General features: G+C 47.6%; 1 protein-coding gene across 9 annotated transcripts in view; it reads right to left on the bottom strand.

The window, feature by feature from the left end:
• Nucleotides 1-19,145, bottom strand: part of MPP3 (MAGUK p55 scaffold protein 3) — an 87,165-nt gene that overhangs the window by 28,914 nt on the left and 39,106 nt on the right. For 7 of the 9 annotated variants that reach the window (XR_014001270.1, XR_014001271.1, XR_014001272.1 and 4 more), the window contains exons 9-14: nt 18,784-18,858; nt 17,398-17,594; nt 10,967-11,031; nt 5,693-5,713; nt 3,147-3,191; nt 2,015-2,179 (exon numbers count right to left, since the gene is read on the bottom strand). Coding sequence is in view for 5 of the 9 variants with exons in the window: in XM_081166442.1 (XP_081022568.1) it covers nt 2,015-2,179; nt 3,147-3,191; nt 5,693-5,713; nt 10,967-11,031; nt 17,398-17,594; nt 18,784-18,858 (568 nt within the window). In the remaining 4 variants the exon portion in view is untranslated. The remainder of the gene's footprint in view (nt 1-2,014; nt 2,180-3,146; nt 3,192-5,692; nt 5,714-10,966; nt 11,032-17,397; nt 17,595-18,783; nt 18,859-19,145) is intronic. The other 2 variants (XM_081166443.1, XM_081166444.1) reach the window with 2 other exon arrangements.

The following is a 19,145-nucleotide window of genomic DNA, read 5'->3' as shown; positions in this document are numbered from 1 at the left end:
TGGCTAACAACCAATATAAAAACAAATTGATTGAAATACAACTTAAAAACAAGATTAAAATACAACATTAAAACATTAAAATGCAGCCTCATTTCAATGGGAACTCAAATCAAAAACTTTTTTGGGGATGAAAACATCAGGTCTTCACCAAGGCTAACTAGCCAGACTGGTCCTACATGGGCCAGAAAAAAGCCAGGGAAGTCCCCAAATAGGAGTTCCATCACAGGAGAAAGGAAAAAAGAAAGAGGGGGAGACTAAAGGAATTCTAGTCTCCATCAGTGGCTAAGACAAAGTTCTGGACATCGTCTGGCTTCCACATTTTCGCTCGCCACCCGCAACGACCCTTCCTCCTGAGCTGGAAGAAAGGGGTGTCCTAGAAGCTGCAGAAACCCTGCACTCATTCAGCTCCAAGTCTGGCAGGACCGGCCCTACCGTTAGGCTGAGTGAGATAACCGCCTCAGGCAGCAGATATTGAAGGGTGGCAGTGAGGAACTAAGTGGACAGGCCTGCATGTGAGCACACCACACACAGCCTGCCGTGTTGGGGCGTGTTGAATTTTTCAACTTTCCTATTCCCAAAATGAGGGGTGCTAAAAAAAGTTGTAACGTGCCTTGGGAATTAAAAAAAAATATTTGGGTTCAATTCAGGGCTTTTTTCCCCAGGAGGAACTCACCAGAACTCAGGCACCTCTCATGTGGGTGCCATTGCCATTATAAAAGAACAAGGTGAGTTCATGGTGAGTTCTGGCACCTCTTTTTCTAGAAAAATAGCACTGGTTAAATTAATCTAACTTAGTTTTGCTTGGTAAGTAAAATGTGTGTAAAATTGCATAGAAAGCATTAAAAATGATTGCTAAGTACCTGCCATTATATAGTATTATTACTATTATCATTAGCTATTACTATTTAGCATTACTTGATGTTTTCAGAAGGTGATTTTTTTTTTAAAAAATGGTTTTCCAAGAACAATTTATGTGCTCTTTAATCAAACATAGATTTACCAAGCTAAATGTTTTCCAGTCACAAAAATGCTAGCAGATTTGAATTCCTCACACCCAAAACCCGTATTTTAAAGACCCATCACTGAAGAAATCTGCAAAAAAAGTTAATCTGCCAGCCTTGACAACCCTGGAGGCTGCTTGGCAACTGTAGGCCCAACATGCCTGGGGTGCCTCAGGGACTGATGGGAATTATAGTCCAAAACTCCCAGTTAGCAAAGCCCGATGTAAAAGCACTGCTTCTTTGAGACTACCTGGGCTCCAGTTAAGGTTGATCCAACTTCCAGTCCTCTTTGAATAGTGAAACAAGGCTTTTTTTGAGTGAATCTCTCTATATACAAGTGGAACCTCTCGGCTGCCGAACATTTCAGAAGCCGAACACCGAAAACCCAGAAGTAAATGCTTCCATTTTTTAACGTGCCTCAGAAGTCGAACGGCTTCTGAGGCACGTTTCTCATTTTTCTCCATTGATTTTGCCGACTGCTCATTGCGCCTCGGTTGTCAAACGTCTTGGAAGCCGAACGGTCTTCCGGAATGGATTACGTTCGACAACCGAGGTTCCACTGTATATGGATACAGATATATATATATATATACACACACCACCTCAGGCACAACCCCCCCAAGATTTATTCTCCACTTCTCAGAGGTTTGGGAAAGGCTGGTCTTGGGCTCCAGAATATCTTTATTTCAGAAATAAAGCCGCTGGGCAAGGCAGCTGTTAAGTTGTGGGTGAACATATCAGACGACACAGTGATTCTTCAAACAGCTCTTGTTTATTCACAGGCCAGAACAGAACTGAACTGAAGGGTTCAGCCAACCTGCTTATATAGAGCTCCACTAGAACGCAACAGTAACCATTTTCTGTAACTATCCAATCACTGAACGTCACTTTCAATCCCTTATTTGCATATGTGGACCTGAGTGAAAACTATCTACAGTATCCCCCTGCTGGCCCAGGGTGAGAACTTCAGTACATAACACCAGCGATAGCCTTTTCCTCACAGAATAACTCACCAATCAAAACCACCAGCCTCTTTCTTTCTCCTGGCTGCTGCTGGTATTTCACCACTTCCTCGTAGGTGAGGAGCTCCGAGGGGTGAGGCTGTTCAACCTGCTTGGCTTCACTTTGGCCATTTTGCTTCTCCTTTCGACTCAGCCGGAAACTCCGTCTCAAGCCAGCTGCAAAGCCAAAAAGAACATCGTTGTCACCAAGTTTGATCCGATGGGTTGGGGACCCCCAACAGGCTCAAGGTTCTGAACTACAAAAAAAAAAAAAAACCCAATTCTTAAGGAAGGGGAAAGCCCCAAAACCAGCCCAAAAAGCTACTCCCAGTGGCCACAGAATGCTGGCTGAATGTTGCTGGGGGAGCGGGTGAAAGGGAAATGGGATGGCATATCCTGGGAGAAAATGTGACTGACTAAGCCGGAATCCTGTCCAGAAGCACTTCAATGCTGCAACGTTTTGTGGCTTGCCTCATTTGTAAAATGCATTAACGCAAATACAATAAATTGCAATACAAAAGCAAGCATGTAAAACAAAAGCAACTTGTAATCATAACAACAACAACAACAACAACAACAACAACAACAACAACAACAACAACAACTATTTATTTATACCCTGCCTATCTGGCTGGGTTTCCCCAGCCACTCTGAGCAGCTCCCAACAGAATATTAAAAACATGATAAAACATCAAACGTTAAAACTTCCCTTCAGATGTCTTATAAAAAGTCAGATAGTTGTTTATTTCCTTGACATCCGATGGGAGGGCATCCCACAGGGCGGGTGCCACTACCGAGAAGGCCCTTTGCCTAGTTCCCTGTAACCTCACCTCGCAGGGAGGGAACCACCAGAAGGCCCTCAGCGCTGGACCTCAGTGTCCAGGCTGAACAATGTGGGTGGATACGCTCCTTCAGGTATACTGGGCCAAGGCTCAGTATACCTGAAGCTTTTATCGGGAAGCTTTTAGCACCTGATGTTTTGCTGTGTTTGTATATTATCCTGGAAGCTACCAAGAGTGGCTGGGGCAACCCAGTCAGATAGGAGGGGTATAAGGAATAAATTGTTTTTATTATGTAAGTAGCAAATGTACATATGATACCCACAACCAAGGACAGAGTGGGCTGCAGACCACCAGCTCCTCACCTATATATTGCCCATTGAAGTATCCTTCGCAATCACAGTCTTCTGCTTAGAAAGAAAAAGATAAGAGAGGCAGATGAACGAAGACGACAGTGCGATATACCAAAAGACAATTCATTTTGTATCTTTGGTGTTTTTGCATGAAACCCGGGGCACGGGGGAGGGGAGGGGTACTGAACTGCTGTACTGCATGTGGGTCCCATGCTTTGCCTGAGCTAAAAGGTAAAGGTAAAAGGACCCCTGACCATTAGGTCCAGTCGTGGCCGACTCTGGGGTTGCGCCGCTCATCTCACTTTATTGGCCGAGGGAGCCAGCGTACAGCTTCTGGGTCATGTGGCCAGCATGACTAAGCCACTTCTGGCGAACCAGAGCAGCGCACGGAAACGCCGTTTACCTTCCTGCCAGAGCGGTACCTATTTATCTACTTGCACTTGACATGCTTTTGAACTGCTAGGTTGGCAGGAGCTGGGACCAAGCAATGGGAGCTCACCCCGTTGCAGGGATTCGAACTGCCGACCTTCTGATCAGCAAGCCCTAGGCTCTGTGGTTTAACCCACAGCGCCACCCATGTCCCTTTGCCTGAGCTATCCTGCATCATATCATTTGCAGCCCCAATCAAAATTATTTCCTCCTCCTCCTTTCCCAACTGAATTTCTGACTTTTGTCACTTAAGGAACAACCATGCCAGGGTCCACAGAGAGACTGAAAGCAAACGGCACCAGGAGCTGAAACGCTGGAATGAACAGCTAGCCCCCGAGCCTTTTTAAAAATAACATTTATTTATAAATCGCCTGGAACACTAGATGCTGCGCAGCCATTAAGTCAGAAAAGAACCAACACCCTGCCCGGCAGGCTTAAAACCTTCAGGAGTTGCTCTTTTCTTGGAGGGAGCAAGTCCAAAAAAGTCAGAAAGGGGGAGAAGGAAAGGGAGAAAGCAGCACTCCCTCCTTCAGCAGGAAATTACCTACTGCGTTAACAAAAGCACCGAGGAGAAACACAATCACTTTTCAGAAACGGCAGGGGCTTAATCCATGTGATTAGCACAAAAATTACACAGTTAAAAAAAAACGCTCAGCAAATAATAGCTAAGGAAAATTAAACAAGATTGACATTAGAGTCCCCGGGGGCATATTAAGAGGAAACGCAGGGCTTCTCCCCTCTCTGCTTTGTCACGCTAAAGGTCTCTTTGTGCAGCAAACCCTGTTCAAATCCACTAATTAACAAGCTGGACAGGGATACAAACGGACCTGGGCTGGCGTGGGAAGCGAGGGAAATTCGATTGAGGAGTAAATCAACTGGCCCTTTTCGCACTGCAATGGCATCACGCCCCAGAGCCTTTCTGAATCAAGCCCACCACCCACCTTAGACAGGGCTGTGGGCGAGACCAGCATTCGCAGGTTTGCTCTCTTGTGCAGAGATTGCCTCTTTGCCAGCCTCCCAAAGGACATAAGAAGAGTCTGGCAGGATCAGGCCAATCTAGTCCAGCATCCTGTTCTCACAGCGGCCAGCCAGATAAAGGCCGAAAGTGTGTCATGGGTCAGGAGTCAGCTTCGCCTCTGAACAGCAGCCTGAAGGGGGAGACTGACTGACCTACGGGGTGCGTGTGAAGGCCCCTGCCCTGCTTCTCTCCACCTGGCTTAGGGGCCTGACAGACTCTATAAAGGAGTGCTACTGCTGCTGCTTGTGGGATATGAAACACAAGAGCAGTCAAGTACATCATTCCTAGACAGCACATGTTTACACATGGGGAGGAATGTTTGTCCAGCCAGCAGGTAAACTTCCTGTTTCCTTCTGGGCTAGGACAGACTTCCTCTGCATGTGACTAGAGGTGGGTGTGGCCTCACCTGTGCAGGTAACGACAAAAGCACAGGGCAGGGCAGCCATCCCTCTCTCTGTCACTACTTTCGTCGAAGAAACAACATCTGCTTAGCCAAAGATGCTCTCTTGGCCTCCAGCCAAGAGAGGACAAAGGGACTGTCTCCATATGAGATAGTTTCCAGGTGTGTGTTACTTTTCTAAGCTAAGTCTGCCCTTCTGGGATCCTATTGTGAAAAGAATGATGTGTGAGTAAACCTTTTTATACTTATATAGAAGACTGTGTCATGTCTTATCTTTTATGAGGGAATAAGGGGAAAATACCAGAACAGTTATTATAGAGGCTTTAGCGAGCCTGAGCAAACGCATCCGCTGCAAGTTTAAAAAGGGGAATGTTACTCTGCTAAATTGTGAACTTGTTAACACAAGCTTGCACAGGAAATTCTGAAAACCTCCCCATGCCTACCCTTTCAAAACTACGCTATCACCTTCTTTGTTGCAATGTGTCCAGTTGATGTATTTTTTTTTGGGGGGGGGGGGAATTGGAAGCAAAACCAATGACAGAAAACGGTACCGGCAAATGTACATATGGCACACAAACTATTCTGAGCTTCCTGTAATCTGGATCTGCTTCATGGTTGGCTTTGGTCGAATAAAGCTGTTTTATTCGACAAGCTCTTTACGTGCAGGGAAAGTCACAGCTGGCTCGCTCCAGGAACAGGCAGTGAACCTACCTTTCTCAGAAGATTGATCGTCTGAGGTCAGCGTGAAAAGACAAGAGGCAGCAGAGTTAAAAGGAGGCCGGGGGGGGGGAGAGTATTCCAAAGCATTAGGGGCACGTGCTCAAATTCTGGCTCTCAGTGGGGAAGAGCCATGGTTTTGCAGTAAGACAAAAACTGCTCTGCGTGTAAAAGGTCCCAGGCTGAATCGCCAGCATCTCCGAGGTCAGTGTAGACAAAGCTGCGCTAGATGGACCAATAATTTGACTCGCTATAAGGCAGGTTCCTATGTTCCTAGTGTGCAAGGAAGACCTCTCAAACATGTGGACAGTTGCACGGGGAGATACCAGCAGCTTCTCGATTATTGTAAGTGTAACAGAGGAGGCTATGTGTCCACATGGAACCACCAATGCTGGAGATTCCTGGGGTAACCTTTTCATTCATTGCAAGTTCTTTGGCCCGCTTAACAACCCTCCTTCCTTTGTTGGACAACAGATGCTGCCAGCTGAGAGGCTCACGGATGGTTAACACTTTGTGGCCAATTTGCACCATTATTTGGACATGCTGTTCACATAGCCAGAACACCCTGAGTTCCCTATTCTCGCCCGCATCCTGCAAATGCTTCAATTCAGGATGAATTGCACACAGCAATGCGGGTTTTGGAAACAAGTATTTTCAGTTGCCCTAAATCAACTGAGATCAGAGATTAACGTGCCCGTTTGGCTTAAAGTTGGGAAGCAAAACTAGAAATGGTTTTTACACGGTGCATGCATCTCCCTGAGGCTTTTGCAACAGCCAATATTATTTTAACTGCAATATCTGATGGATTGGGGTGCATCAACAACAAACTCCAATGCTGCAAATCTTATAAAAACAAAAGTGTTAGTAGATAGGAATACAGTTGTACCTTGGTTCTCAAATGCCCTGGAACTCGTATGTTTCGGCTCCTGAATGATCGAAAACCAGAAGTGAGTGTTCCGGTTTTTGAATGTTCTTTTGGAAGCCGAACGTCTGACGGGACTTTACACGGCTTCTGATTGGCTGCAGGAAGCTGCACTTTGAAAGTTGAATGTTTCGAAAAGCCCAGGAGGACTCCCGGGCTGAACGCCTGAGGGCCCCTGTCCTGACACTCACCACATAACCTAGGGCGGGGCATGACAGGCCTCATAAGGACTGCTGCTGTGGCTGCTGCCCATCAAGGACAGGGGTAGTTTGGGGAAGTTTTGTTTGGAGTTGTTGCTGATATTAATTTTTTGTATCTTTATTTTTATGTGGAAATTGTCCAGTTTGGTTATGTAGTTTTTAATGTGTTTTATTTATTTTTATGACTATTTTGCTATATTTGTAATGTAAATCTTTTCATATTGTAAGCCACCTTGAGCATTGTTTTAACTGTTGAAAGGCGGCATACAAATAAAATAAAATACCGTATTTTTTGCCCTATAGGATGCACCTTTTTCCCCTCCAAAAATGAAGAGGAAATGTGTGTGCGTCCTATGGAGCACCGACCCCTCTCGCTCTCTAGGCTTCAGGAAGCTATCCGCAAGCCTGGGGAGACCGGCACGACTTCCCGCCGGGCTCCCTAGGCTTGCGGATAGCAGCCTGTTCTGGGGGCTGGGGTCGGGGGAAGCTCGGGCTTCCCCCACCCCAGCCCCGCACCTGGGGGGGGGAAATAAAAATTGTTTTCTTTATTTCCCCCCCAAAAAACTAGGTGCGCCCTATGGGCCGGTGCGCCCTATGGGCTGAAAAATACGGTAAGTCAAATGGACTTCTTGAACGGATTCCATTTGACTTCCGAGGTACGACTGTATAACCTCTGAGTAGACACACCTAGGACTGCACTGTTTAAGTGCAATTCAAGCGAATTCTTTTCTTTTTTAAAATAAATCATTTTTATAAATTTTTGCATATATTTTCCAAACAAAACTTCATATCATCCTCATTTTGGCTATTATAGTCTGAGACTTCCATCAGTCCTGTCTAGTGATTTTCAAATTTGCTATCTAATCTTGCATTTTATTATTATAATTAAGCTTTTAAACTTCATTTCCTAATTATCTCCTTCCTAAATCATTTTACAATAATTTATATAGTCCCCCTTACAAAACTTCTCGTAAACCTACTAGCGATGTTACATTAATGCAATTGTCTTTCAAATAAGTCAAGTGAATTCTAGATGTTTTTGTTCAGATGATCATATCATGGCTTAAGAAGGCAATATATGAATTAAGTCTTTTCTGCATGCATGCAACCCTATGAGCCACAACCGGGCCAGGAAGTCTCTTTACTAACCACCGTTTTCCAGAAAACTGGGGAACTATTGTTACCCTGCTTCAAAACAATTTAGGATATTAAACCAACTTCAAAGCACGACTTAAGATCCCGGCTTCTTCCAAAGTTGGTAACCAACTTTGGTTTCCTCGGCTTATTATACAAAGAAAGGATTGTCAAAACACATTCAACAGCAAACGCTTCCCTCCCATTATGGGGATTTTAAAGTGAGGAGGGTATAAAGGTACCGAAAGCTGTTAACATACTTACATTGGCATGGCTGAAGAGCTTTTGTGTGCATAAATATATGTACTTATTATAGCCGCATGAAAAAAGTTGATCATAATTATAATTGGTGTTATATCCATTCAAGTCGCTCAGTCTGCCTTGCGTTATATTCACCATGTAAAAAATTAATTGTATGAAACAATGCATTTCAAAATGTGGGAAATTTTTCTGCTAAAAAGATTCCATTTCCAGGGGTTGTGCAACGCTTCATTTTTAAATGCAAAGAAGTGCTGGGACTCAGGGCTGCCTGAAATCCAGATGTGCAGGGGGTAAGTGGAGATGGTCAAGGAAAGACCAGCTGCCCGTGTCTGTTGCATGCTAGCTGTAGGGCTGAGAACACAGGGCTACATCTGGGCATAAAGCAAACTCTGGGCTCAGGACTATCCCATCTCAGCCCACGCTCCAAAAGTTCTCCAAAAGCTTGTGAGTCCCACATGGGTCTCAAAGCATTCATGAAACCAGTCATCACACCACACAGGACCAAAAACACTGCTCCTACTTAATTCAGAGCCATTTCACCAAATCACTATTGAGACACAGTACAGTGTGGCTAGCTTAATCCAAAGGATCAGGCAGGATTATAGCAGCAGATGCTCTAAACCTCTGAGGACCCTAGGTGTAGGGGCAGCTTCCCCTACAAAATATTTTTTAATCGTCCAGAGTCTCACACATATAACTTGCATGCACACACAACTGGCATGTGCAGAAGTGGCAACTTCGCCAAAGATTGAGGTGGCCCACCATCACATGTGTGATGTCACACACACAACATTGCATCGTCGGGAGGAGGCCAAGCGAGGTAGAGCTTCAATACCAGCAGGTCCCCTTCCTCTCTCACGATCGGCCTCCTTCCACGGCAGGAAAAGGAAGAGCCACTCACTGAAGCCATGCCATGTTTGGCTCCGCGCTCGGCCTTCTCCACCCCCTCAACATTTGGAGGGCCCAGCCCCCCTCCCCAAAGATATGAGGGGGGGCATTAAAAGCTTGACCCCCTTGAGCTGGCGCCACTGGGCAACTGTGTCTAAACCTCCTTAGTCATTGGCTGAGCTGCTGTGATATCACAGCATGTCAGTGTAAACATTCTAACTGCTGAAAGGGAAGGACCAGCTGTAGAATGTGGGCAATCGGTGCCGCTCCTGCAAGGGAAGAAGGTTGCTTGGAAAAGGAGAAACACCTCACGTGCAGTGTCTTGACCATGGGTCAGCAAACTAAGGCCTGCGGGCCGAATCAGGCCCAATTGCCTTCTAGATCTGCCCCATGGATGGTCCGGGAATCACCACGCGGATCGCCAGCGCACATGTTCTTTCCCTCTCCCTAACATGGTGGCACTTTCCTCCTCAGGTAAGGAACGATCTTGTCCCACGCCAGGCGCCGTGAGTCGACTAGCCCGCCTGCCTGCCTGCCTCAGCAGGGCAGCGCTGTGAAGGGGGCGTATGATGCTGGCTGACGGCTGCTGCGTTTTCCTCTTGCTCATCCTCCCTTAGTCCGCCCTTCCTTCCTTCTCCACGCCCCTTCTCCACGCTTCTTCCTCATGCGCTTCCTTCATCGCTGCCTGCCTCCCTCCCTCCATTTCTCCCATGGCGTTCAGGCAGGTTGTTGCAGTGACCGCGGTCACCGCTTGTGGGTTGGCAGGCGGCTCTGTCTTCTTCTTTGCCTCTCAGGAAGCAGCAGCAGCAGAAGGGTGGGTAAAAGCTCTGGCGACGCCCCGGTTCCCCTACCTCCATCCGCAGCTCCTTCGCCAGGGCTGCTGCTTCTGCCTTTGCCAGCTAACGCAGCCCCCTACCCTGCCACAGCGCCTGGCTGGCTGGAGAAGCCCAACTGCGGCTATTGGGACAACAACTTTACCAACAGGTAAAGTGAAGCATCTTCAGGCCTCTTTGCAGGCGGGCGAAAATCGTTCATTTCCCCCCTAAAAATATAGTCCCCCTACTGCCCACAAGGTCTGAGGGACAGTGGACTGGCCCCGTGCTGGAAAAGTTTGCTGACCCCTGGTCTTGACACTGAGCAAGGCATCAAGTGCACAGCAGGGCCTTCCTCACAGCCCACCAGATGTCCAGAAGAAGAAGGAGGAGGAGGAGGAGGAGGAGGAGGAGGAGGAGGAGGAGGAGGAGGAGGAGTTTGGATTTGATATCCCGCTTTATCACTACCTGAAGGAGTCTCAAAGTGGCTAACATTCTCCTTTCCCTTCCTCCCCCACAACAAACACTCTGTGAGGTGAGTGGGGCTGAGAGACTTCAGGGAAGTGTGACTAGCCCAAGGTCACCCAGCAGCTGCATGTGGAGGAGCGGAGATGCGAACCCGGTTCCCCAGATTACGAGACTACCGCTCTTAACCACTACACCACACTGGCTCTCAAGACAGATAGTGCCTTGGTCTTCTGACATCATTGAGCTGCCCTGCAAAACTTACCAGGACTGCATGGGCCCTGACAGTTGCCATTAACTCACAGAAGTGTGTGAAGGCCACAGCACAATAGGCTCTCTTTCGCAAAGAGCTACCTTCCCCATATTCCCTCTTACCTCCCCCACAGCGCTACACTGCGGCTGTTGTACCTGAATGGCAAGACACAGCCGTTCTTCAGGCTCCTGGTGTCTCTGCACCTTTCAAGGGATGGCACTGCAAAGCCTCACAAAAGAAGCCCAGTTTGGGAAAGAGAAAGGAAAAGCCAGCTGTAGCGGAAACACACAAGCCACACTAAACAAACAATGGAAAGGTTTCGCGGTGACTCACAGAGCGGTTTTGTGACGCTTCTGGCGTTGTGCAGCGCTCCAATGGTCCTTCTGTACATCAGACGCCTACATGGAAAAAGAAAAACACAAGAGTTTATCGTTTCGATTCAGAAAGGGGGCGGAGAAGAATTCAAGGAGAAAGCCTCAAACCAGAGAGCCGGAATGCGCTCGTTGTGCTCAGTTCCCGCTGAAATCAAACAGGATCAAGGGCCAAATCACACGTTACTTTGTTCAGACTTTAACAATCATAATCAACACCGCCATTCGAAACTCCCAAAGGAGAGGGAAGCAGCTGTGGGGGGTCCTGATCCAGAACAGATTCCTGATCCATACCGGTTTCCCAAATTAAGACACGCATTGTGCATTTCCCTTGCTCCCCAAAAAGGGGTCTCTGAGCTTTCTACTGAGAAGCAGTTCTGAGTGACCAGAAACTGCCAGGTTCTCCCTCATCTATTTCATGGCTTCTGCTGCAGTGGGGAAAAGTAGAGACTCAAAGCTGCATCTGGGTGCTGGTGTGGCCATCAGCCAGTCCTAGTTTTTAGATATAGCAGTCCTAGGCTGGCTCTCTAACTTCAGCATTGCACTGGCTTCCAATGCAATGTACAGGAACCTCAGGCGGCCAAATGCAGATCTCCAAGCACCTCTGTCTGGCCCTTGGAACTGCCTCCGGGCTCCCCCTTTCCCAGGCCGCAACCCTCTCTAGCCTTGCTCCAACATTCCAAGAAGAAGAAGAGGAGGAGGAGGAGTTTGGATTTGATATCCCGCTTTATCTACCCGAAGGAGTCTCAAAGCGGCTTACATTCTCCTTCCCTTCCTCCCCCACAACAAACACTCTGTGAGGTGAGTGGGGATGAGAGACTTCAGAGAAGTGTGACTGGCCCAAGGTCACCCAGCAGCTGCATGTGGAGGAGCGGAGACGCGAACCCGGTACACCAGATTACGTGTCCACCGCTCTTAACCACTACATCACACTGGCTCCCAAGTACTCAACTAAATCTGTGTTTCCCAAACTTGGGTCCCCAGCTGTTTTTGGACTACCGTTCCCATCATCCCTGGCCACTGGTCCTGCTAGCTAGGGATAATGGGAGTTGTACTCCAAAAACAGCTGGGAAGCCAAGTGTGGGAAACACTGAACTAAATCCTTGCATGAGTGCGAGGATTAGCATGAGAGAAATGGGGTTTCCTCCACTCCTTGCCCTAGTGTGCGACCCACACCGTTCCCAAATCTGTTTTGGAAGGTTGGGGAAAACTGCAGAGCAGATTTAGAGGGCATGCAGGAGGAGGAGAATGTTCTGTTGTGCAAGGAGAAAGCCTTGCAGTGAGAGAAGATTCACATTAGCCCTGCACTGAATGCAACCCCAACTACTTTCTCCAGGCTCATGTGACCTTGAACTCTGATAATGTATCTTGCTTGCCTGGACAGAGGATAGTGTTTGTGTGCATGTGTGCTTGTAGGCAGACAGATCTAGCTTATGGCACAAGGGTAAAAAAAATATATACATTTGTTGCTCCACCTGCTTTTGCCTGTGGCTCTGCCCACCACTCGCAGGTGGCCCTCAGAAGGTTACCCAGGTGGGAAATGTGGCCCTTGAGCTGAAAAAAGGTTCCCCACTGTGGTGTAATAAATAATTCTGCTGCCTGTTCACAGAACCATTCCTCCGGGTACTCCCTTTCTCAACTGTAATGTACCCTTCAACACATGTCTCACTTTCCTCTTAAAAAAAAAGAAAAAGCAGCTACAGAAATCTTGAATCTTCTGGTTGTTCCTTTCCATGGTGTGCCTTCGCAAGAGATGGGTCACGTAGAAAAGGGAATACGCTGGCTGCATAATCAATAGCTTCATATCTTGTTCCAATAAAATTATCTTGATAAGATGAGATGAGATCTTAATCCTGCCTCCCACCCCTCATTCGGACAGTCACTCCAGAAGGCTACCCTGGTCGATGGTATCGAAAGCTGCTGAGAGGTTGAGAAGAATTAGCAGGGACATTTTTCCTTTGTTTCTCTCTCGACAGAGGTCATCGTACAGGACGACCAAAGCAGTTTCTGGGTCAAAACCCCAGCATCAGTAGTGTGCATGGGTTTTTACAAGGCACGTCCCTGCCCCCAAGGTCCTTGCTGTCTAAAAGAGGTGCGGATCAGGGATGCAAAGCAAGGAAGGATGCTAATTCCGGATGGAGTCTCTTGAGTTTGGGGCTCCAGGTGCAAGCGTGACTCATTGTTTCAGGGACCATTCCAAGCTTACAACAAGCTCTGTCCAAGCTTACAACAGCTCTACTCCCACTACTGCACACCACTGTGCCCCACCTCCACCCATCTCCTTGATGCTTCTCAAAACCCCTCATTCCTTGACACCCCCCCCCCCATTGATTCCACATCCCAAATCACTAGTACATCAAAACAGCCTCTCTTCTGGAACAAGCATGGGGAGCTTTCCTTGAGAGGGACATGGGTTGCCAATAGCTGGAGGTGGATGCAGATCCCATTCCTGGATCTGTTCTGTAAGTTATTATGATGTAGGAGCTGGGAAACCCCAATCAGAAGGGTCTGAGGATAAGGAAGAAGAAGAGCACAAGGTGCAGAAATTATCCCCAGAAGATGCTGCTCTGCCATGAAAAGGGGACACCATCTACAGCAGGGGTGAGCAACCTTTTTCAGCCGTGAGTCGGTCCACCATCCCTCAGACCATGTGGGGGGCCGGACTATATTGAGGGGTGGGAATGAATGAATTCCTATGCCACACAAATAACCCAGAGGTGCATTTTAAATAAAAGGACACATTCTACTCATGTAAAAACACGCTGATTCCTGAACCGTCCACGGGTCAGATTGAGAAGGCGATTGGGCCGCATCCAGCCTCCAGGACTTAGGTTGCCTATCCCGATCTACAGCACCTGAAAAAGTCACTCTGTCTTTCTTTTAGGACTCCTATTTCTTCACTCTCTGTGGAGCAGGAAACCCCCTAGCTCTGCCAGAGTCAGTGTCTAAGAGCCAAGCGCAGCTCCTTTAAAGCCTCGGCCTGGTATACCTGAAAGAGCGCCTCCACCCCTATCGTTGAGCCCGGACACTGAGGTCTGACTCTGAGGGCCTTCTGGAGGTTCCCTCACTGCAGGGAACCAGGCACAGGGCCTTCTTGGTAGTGGCGTCCACCCTGTGGAACACCCTCCCATCAGATGTCAAGGAAATTTAAGACTATCTGACTTTTAGAAGACATCTGAAGGCAGCCCTGTTCAGGGAAGTTTTTAATGTTTGATGTTTTATTGTGCTTTTAATATTCTGTTGGGAGCTGCCCAGAGTGGCTGGGGAGGCCCAGCCAAAATTATTATTTTTTATTATTATTATTATTAGCACAGTGGGACACAGCTAGAAACCCCGAGCTGCGTGAAGGCCATGTCAACCAGGGATGGAGAACCCTTACAGGTTGTTGGACTCCAACTTCCATCAGCCTACGCCAGCATGGCCACTGCTCAGAGTTGATGTGAACTGCAGCCCAGAGACGAACCATAGCGCCAAGAGTTAGTTAATTTAACCCCCCTGTGGGTTACAACTGCAGCTAGGATTCTCTGCGCACAAAAATGGAAAGAAACAAAAATACCCACCCAAGAAGAATGGACAAGCAAGCTGACGCAGAACTGGCAAAGTTAACAGCTAAAATATGAGAACTTAATGATGAAGGTTTTGTGGAAGAATGTAAGGCCCTTTCGGTTTATTTAAAGAATGATTATTACATGACAAACACGCAAGCAGAATCTGAAATATGAGCAACAGAAGGGTTTAAAGATGACAGAAGTTTGGTTAAGGTTTAAGAGATAGAAGACAGCGTGCAACAGAGGGAGAGAAACAGAAACACATGGAAAATGGGGTGGGAAGTCGGAAAAAAGAGAAAAAAGTTTGGATTGTGAATTGAAATATATGTGTGAAATTTGGGAAAACTTAATTTTTAAAAACGGAGGGGAGGGACACACCCAGAGGGCTCTCCTGACATGCTGAAGCAACATACTAGCCAGCTGCATGTAGCTGTTGTTGTTGTTTAGTTGTTTAGTCGTGTCCGACTCTTCATGACCCCATGGACCAGAGCACGCCAGGCACCCCTATCTTCCACTGCCTCCCGCAGTTTGGTCAAACTCATGCTGGTAGCTTCGAGAACACTGTCCAGCCATCTCGTCCTCTGTCGCCCCCTTCTCCTTGTGCCCTCCATCTTTCCCAACATCAGGGTCTTTTCCAGGGAGTCTTCTCTTCTCATGAGGTGGCCAAAGTATTGGAGCCTCAGCTTCACGATCTGCCCTTCCAGTGCATAGCTTGGAGCTGTCCGTGGTCCTGCTTTCATGCCTAAGCTCTAGGCAGGTGCAGGAATTCAGACCCAAGACTCAAATCTGGCTTGGTTTGAGTCACGTGCAAAGCCTGTGCATCGGTAGGTTTGTTCAAAGGGCAAGAGTCCAAGATAAGCCAACAAGCAGCTGGCTTCTTATTTGGATTCAGAAGGCAGATGGGAAGGTCCAGAGACTCCCAGAGGGTATGTGGAGCCAGGGGCAGGTGTGAGGTTGGAGCCTTGCCACAATGCAAGGAACCACGTGAGTATACGCTGTGAGCCATGTGGCAGGGCCATGGCAAGGATCTGCAGAATCCACAGCAGTGATGTGGGGTGGAGAGCTTGCTTTGCGGGGGCCAGGACTATAATGCCCTGGTTCCACCCCACCCTGCGCCAGGACAGCTCTGGGAATAGGCTGCATTGGTCCTCTTCCTTGGTTTTCATTGTCTGCCGCCACTGCAACTCTCTTTGCTCCTGATCCTTGCGAGTTAGTTCTGACTGCTGCAGGCCGAGGGAAGGAAGAGCTGTGCAAGGAATTAGCACGCAAAAGGAAACGGTGTGATTTAAGGCAGAAGGCAGCTGCTCTGCCGCACGCAGAACGTTTGTTTCTATTACCATCAATTTGTTGTTCCCTCCTTTGCACTAAAAATCAATTTTTAAGAAGAGAAAAATTCATAGTGGCAAGTCGCATCTTGCCTTTCAGAGGAGATGGATCCTTTTTCCATTCTAAGCCCCTCGCAGCTGCTGCAGCTGCTGAGAGGCTTAAGAGAGAAGAGAAATTTGGTGCTGGCGATAACAGCGTTAAGCTTTGCACAGGTAGCTGAGAGGATCAAGCTCATCTGAAGTGGCTGAACACGTCGCTCCTAAACCTATTTGCTCATACAGGGCCTCTGAGACTCAGATGCAGAATTTGCTGCCTTGCAAAGAACGGATGGGGAAATTGTGGCCCTCCTGATGTCGTTGGACTCCAACTCCCATCAGCCCCAGCCAGCATAGCCAATGGTCAGGAATGATGGGAGTTGTAGTTCAGCAACATCCGCAGAGCTATGGGTCCCTGATCACTGTTGTATAGGATATAGCACTGTGTGTGTTACCTCTCTTACGAACAGCTAAGATTATGCTAAACAAATATTTAAAAAGAATATTAAACCACCACAATATTAAAAGTAGTAATTCATAAAACAATCAGTGGAATTGAAACAAGAATGAAGCAGCATAAAAGTAAAGTAGGGGAGACTTTCAAAGCCCAAGAAATTAAAAGGCTCTTTAGTAAAGGTAAAGGGAACCCTGACCATTAGGTCCAGTCGTGGCCAACTCTGGGGTTGCAGCGCTCATCTCACTTTACTGTCCAAGGGAGCCGGCGTACAGCTTCCGGGTCATGTGGCCTGCATGACTAAACTGCTTCTCGTGAACCAGAGCAGCGCACGGAAACGCCGTTTACCTTCCCGCCGGAGCAGTACCTATTTATCTACTTGCACTTTGACAGCTTTCGAACTGCTAGGTTGGCAGGAGCAGGGACCGAGCAACGGGAGCTCACCCCATCGCGGGGATTTGAACCGCCAACCTTCTGATCGGCAAGTCCTAGGCTCTGTGGTTTAACCCACAGTGCCACCCGCGTCCCTTAAAAAGCTCTTTACTTGGTACCAAAGCAACATAAACGGAGACACTACAAGAATATTTTTTCCCTGGACCAAACCATCAGTTGATGGGGATGCCTAAAGACGACCCCCTGGTTAAAAGATCTTGGAACAAACTTCACCAACCCGAACCCCTTCAGACAGTTTGTGGTTTTGCCCCAGTGTGGCAAAGCGTGGTTAGTCCTCAAACCAGCAAGCCTCAACCACCGTTTAATACTGCCTTGAAGAGAAACAATGGTTTGTACAAACCATAGTTTGTCACGTTTTGATGAAATGGCCAATTATAGTTTGCCACAGACCAGAAGCAGAAGCTCCTCACCACCACTTCCCCTCTCACTGAAGGGAAGGGGAGGAAGAAACATGAGAGTTTGAGGTTCATCACAGATTTGTTCTCGTAACAAGTCACTATGGTTTGTCATCACACCTGCACAAAGTCCACGGTTTTGCGCATGCTTTCTGACCCACAGTCACACACAACTGACCAACCTTTCTTGGAACTGCTTTGAGGGGATTAGCCCTGCCCGGAGATTCGTGTCGCCCACACGTTTGGCCTGCCACCACGTTGGGTCGTCCTGGCTCACCACCTCCAAGATGTGCCTTTTCTGAAATGGCAGCCCGGCCTCCTGGCATGGGATTGCTTTATCCTCTTTTGGGTTGTAGGAGAAGAGGGCTCTCATGAACACCTGGGAAGGAAGGAACATCACATCCAGCGATACATGAGAAAAGCTGCAAATTTTTGTATCGTCCAAAGGATTTAGCACTCTCCAATTATTAGCAAACAAAATGAAATAAACATTGATCCTCAAAATGGCTGGCAACATAGGGAGAACATATATTAGCTGCCCCCCCCCCAAAAAAAGAAAAATTCACAACAGCCATTCACAACATGTGAATTTGTGGGGCCATTTCAGTTATTAAAAATATTTTACATGAATAATGTTGCCTTTGGGGTGGGCCTAAAGCAGTTAAAGTGGTTTTAGACAAGAGGAAACACTTACCACGGGGGAGGGATGGTGACTTCTATTATTATAATAATCATCACTATCATTATCATTATCATTTATTTATACCCTGCCCATCTGGCTGGGCCTCCCCAGCCACTCTGGGCGGCTCCCAACAAAAGATTAAAAACAAGATAAAACATCAAACATTAAAAACTTCCCTAAACAGAGCTGCCTTCAGATGACTCCTAAAAGTCAGATAGTTGTTTATTTCCTTGACATCTGATGGAAGGGCGTTCCACAGGGCAGGCGCCACCACCTAGAAGGCCTTCTGCCTGGTTCCCTGTAACCTCACTTCTCACAGTGAGGGAACCACCAGAAGGCGCTCAGAGCTGGACCTCAGTGTCCGGGCTGAACGATGGGGGTGGAGACGCTCCTTCACTTTCATTCCCTACCTCTCTTCCCCATCAAGAATGGTAGGTGTATAGGCCTCACCATGCTGAACTACAATTCCCAGCATCCCCTGACCTGGCTGGGGGCTGATGGGACCTGGAGTCCACCAACGCCAGGAAGGCTCCATATTCCTGTGTGACATTTTTTGAGGAAAAAATGTGTTTGTTATGGTGGCAGCAGTTTTTCTTACATTGTTTTTCAAAAAAAACACCCCCACCTTGCAATCTAGAAAAACGAGACAATTTAATGCTAGTGCCATTCTAGGAATATTCTGGGGGTGGACATTGGGTGGACAGGGAGCTGTTAAGAAGAAGTTGAAGCAATATTTTTAAAACAGTTCAAGGAAAAAAAGGAATCTGCTACTGCTAGGGGGCAGGCTCACACAAGCCACAGCAACACCGCTGTCCCCCAACCCTTATGTTCAGAAGAATGTCTGAAGAGGCCCAGAGTGTCCCCATATGTTGGCAAACTCCCTTACCTTGCTTTCCTTCAGGCGATCTTCTTCTTTGATAGCCGGGATTATTTTCAGCGTTATCGACCCCTGGGACTGCGCCTAAGAGAAAATAAGCCTGCGTTGTCATTTCTGTGGAAAATTAGACGACGTCTGCAAACACTGCTTGGGTCACTTTGACGCTCGATACTCGGGGACATCGAAAATTGGCATACGCAGAGGCGGGCTGTTGGCCCACCTTGTAAAGTCTTATTGACACGGACCAGTATCGTCTCTCCAAGGTTTCAGCCACGAACCATTCCCAATTCTTCCCGGAAACATCAGTGGCTGAACCTGAGACCTTCAACCTGCAAAATGTGCGTTCTGCTGTTGCATGACAGCCTTTCCCT

This window comes from Podarcis bocagei (assembly GCF_964188305.1).
Source record: "Podarcis bocagei genome assembly, chromosome: 13".
Lineage (NCBI taxonomy): Eukaryota > Metazoa > Chordata > Lepidosauria > Squamata > Lacertidae > Podarcis > Podarcis bocagei.
This window is presented reverse-complemented; position numbering and strand designations above follow the sequence as displayed.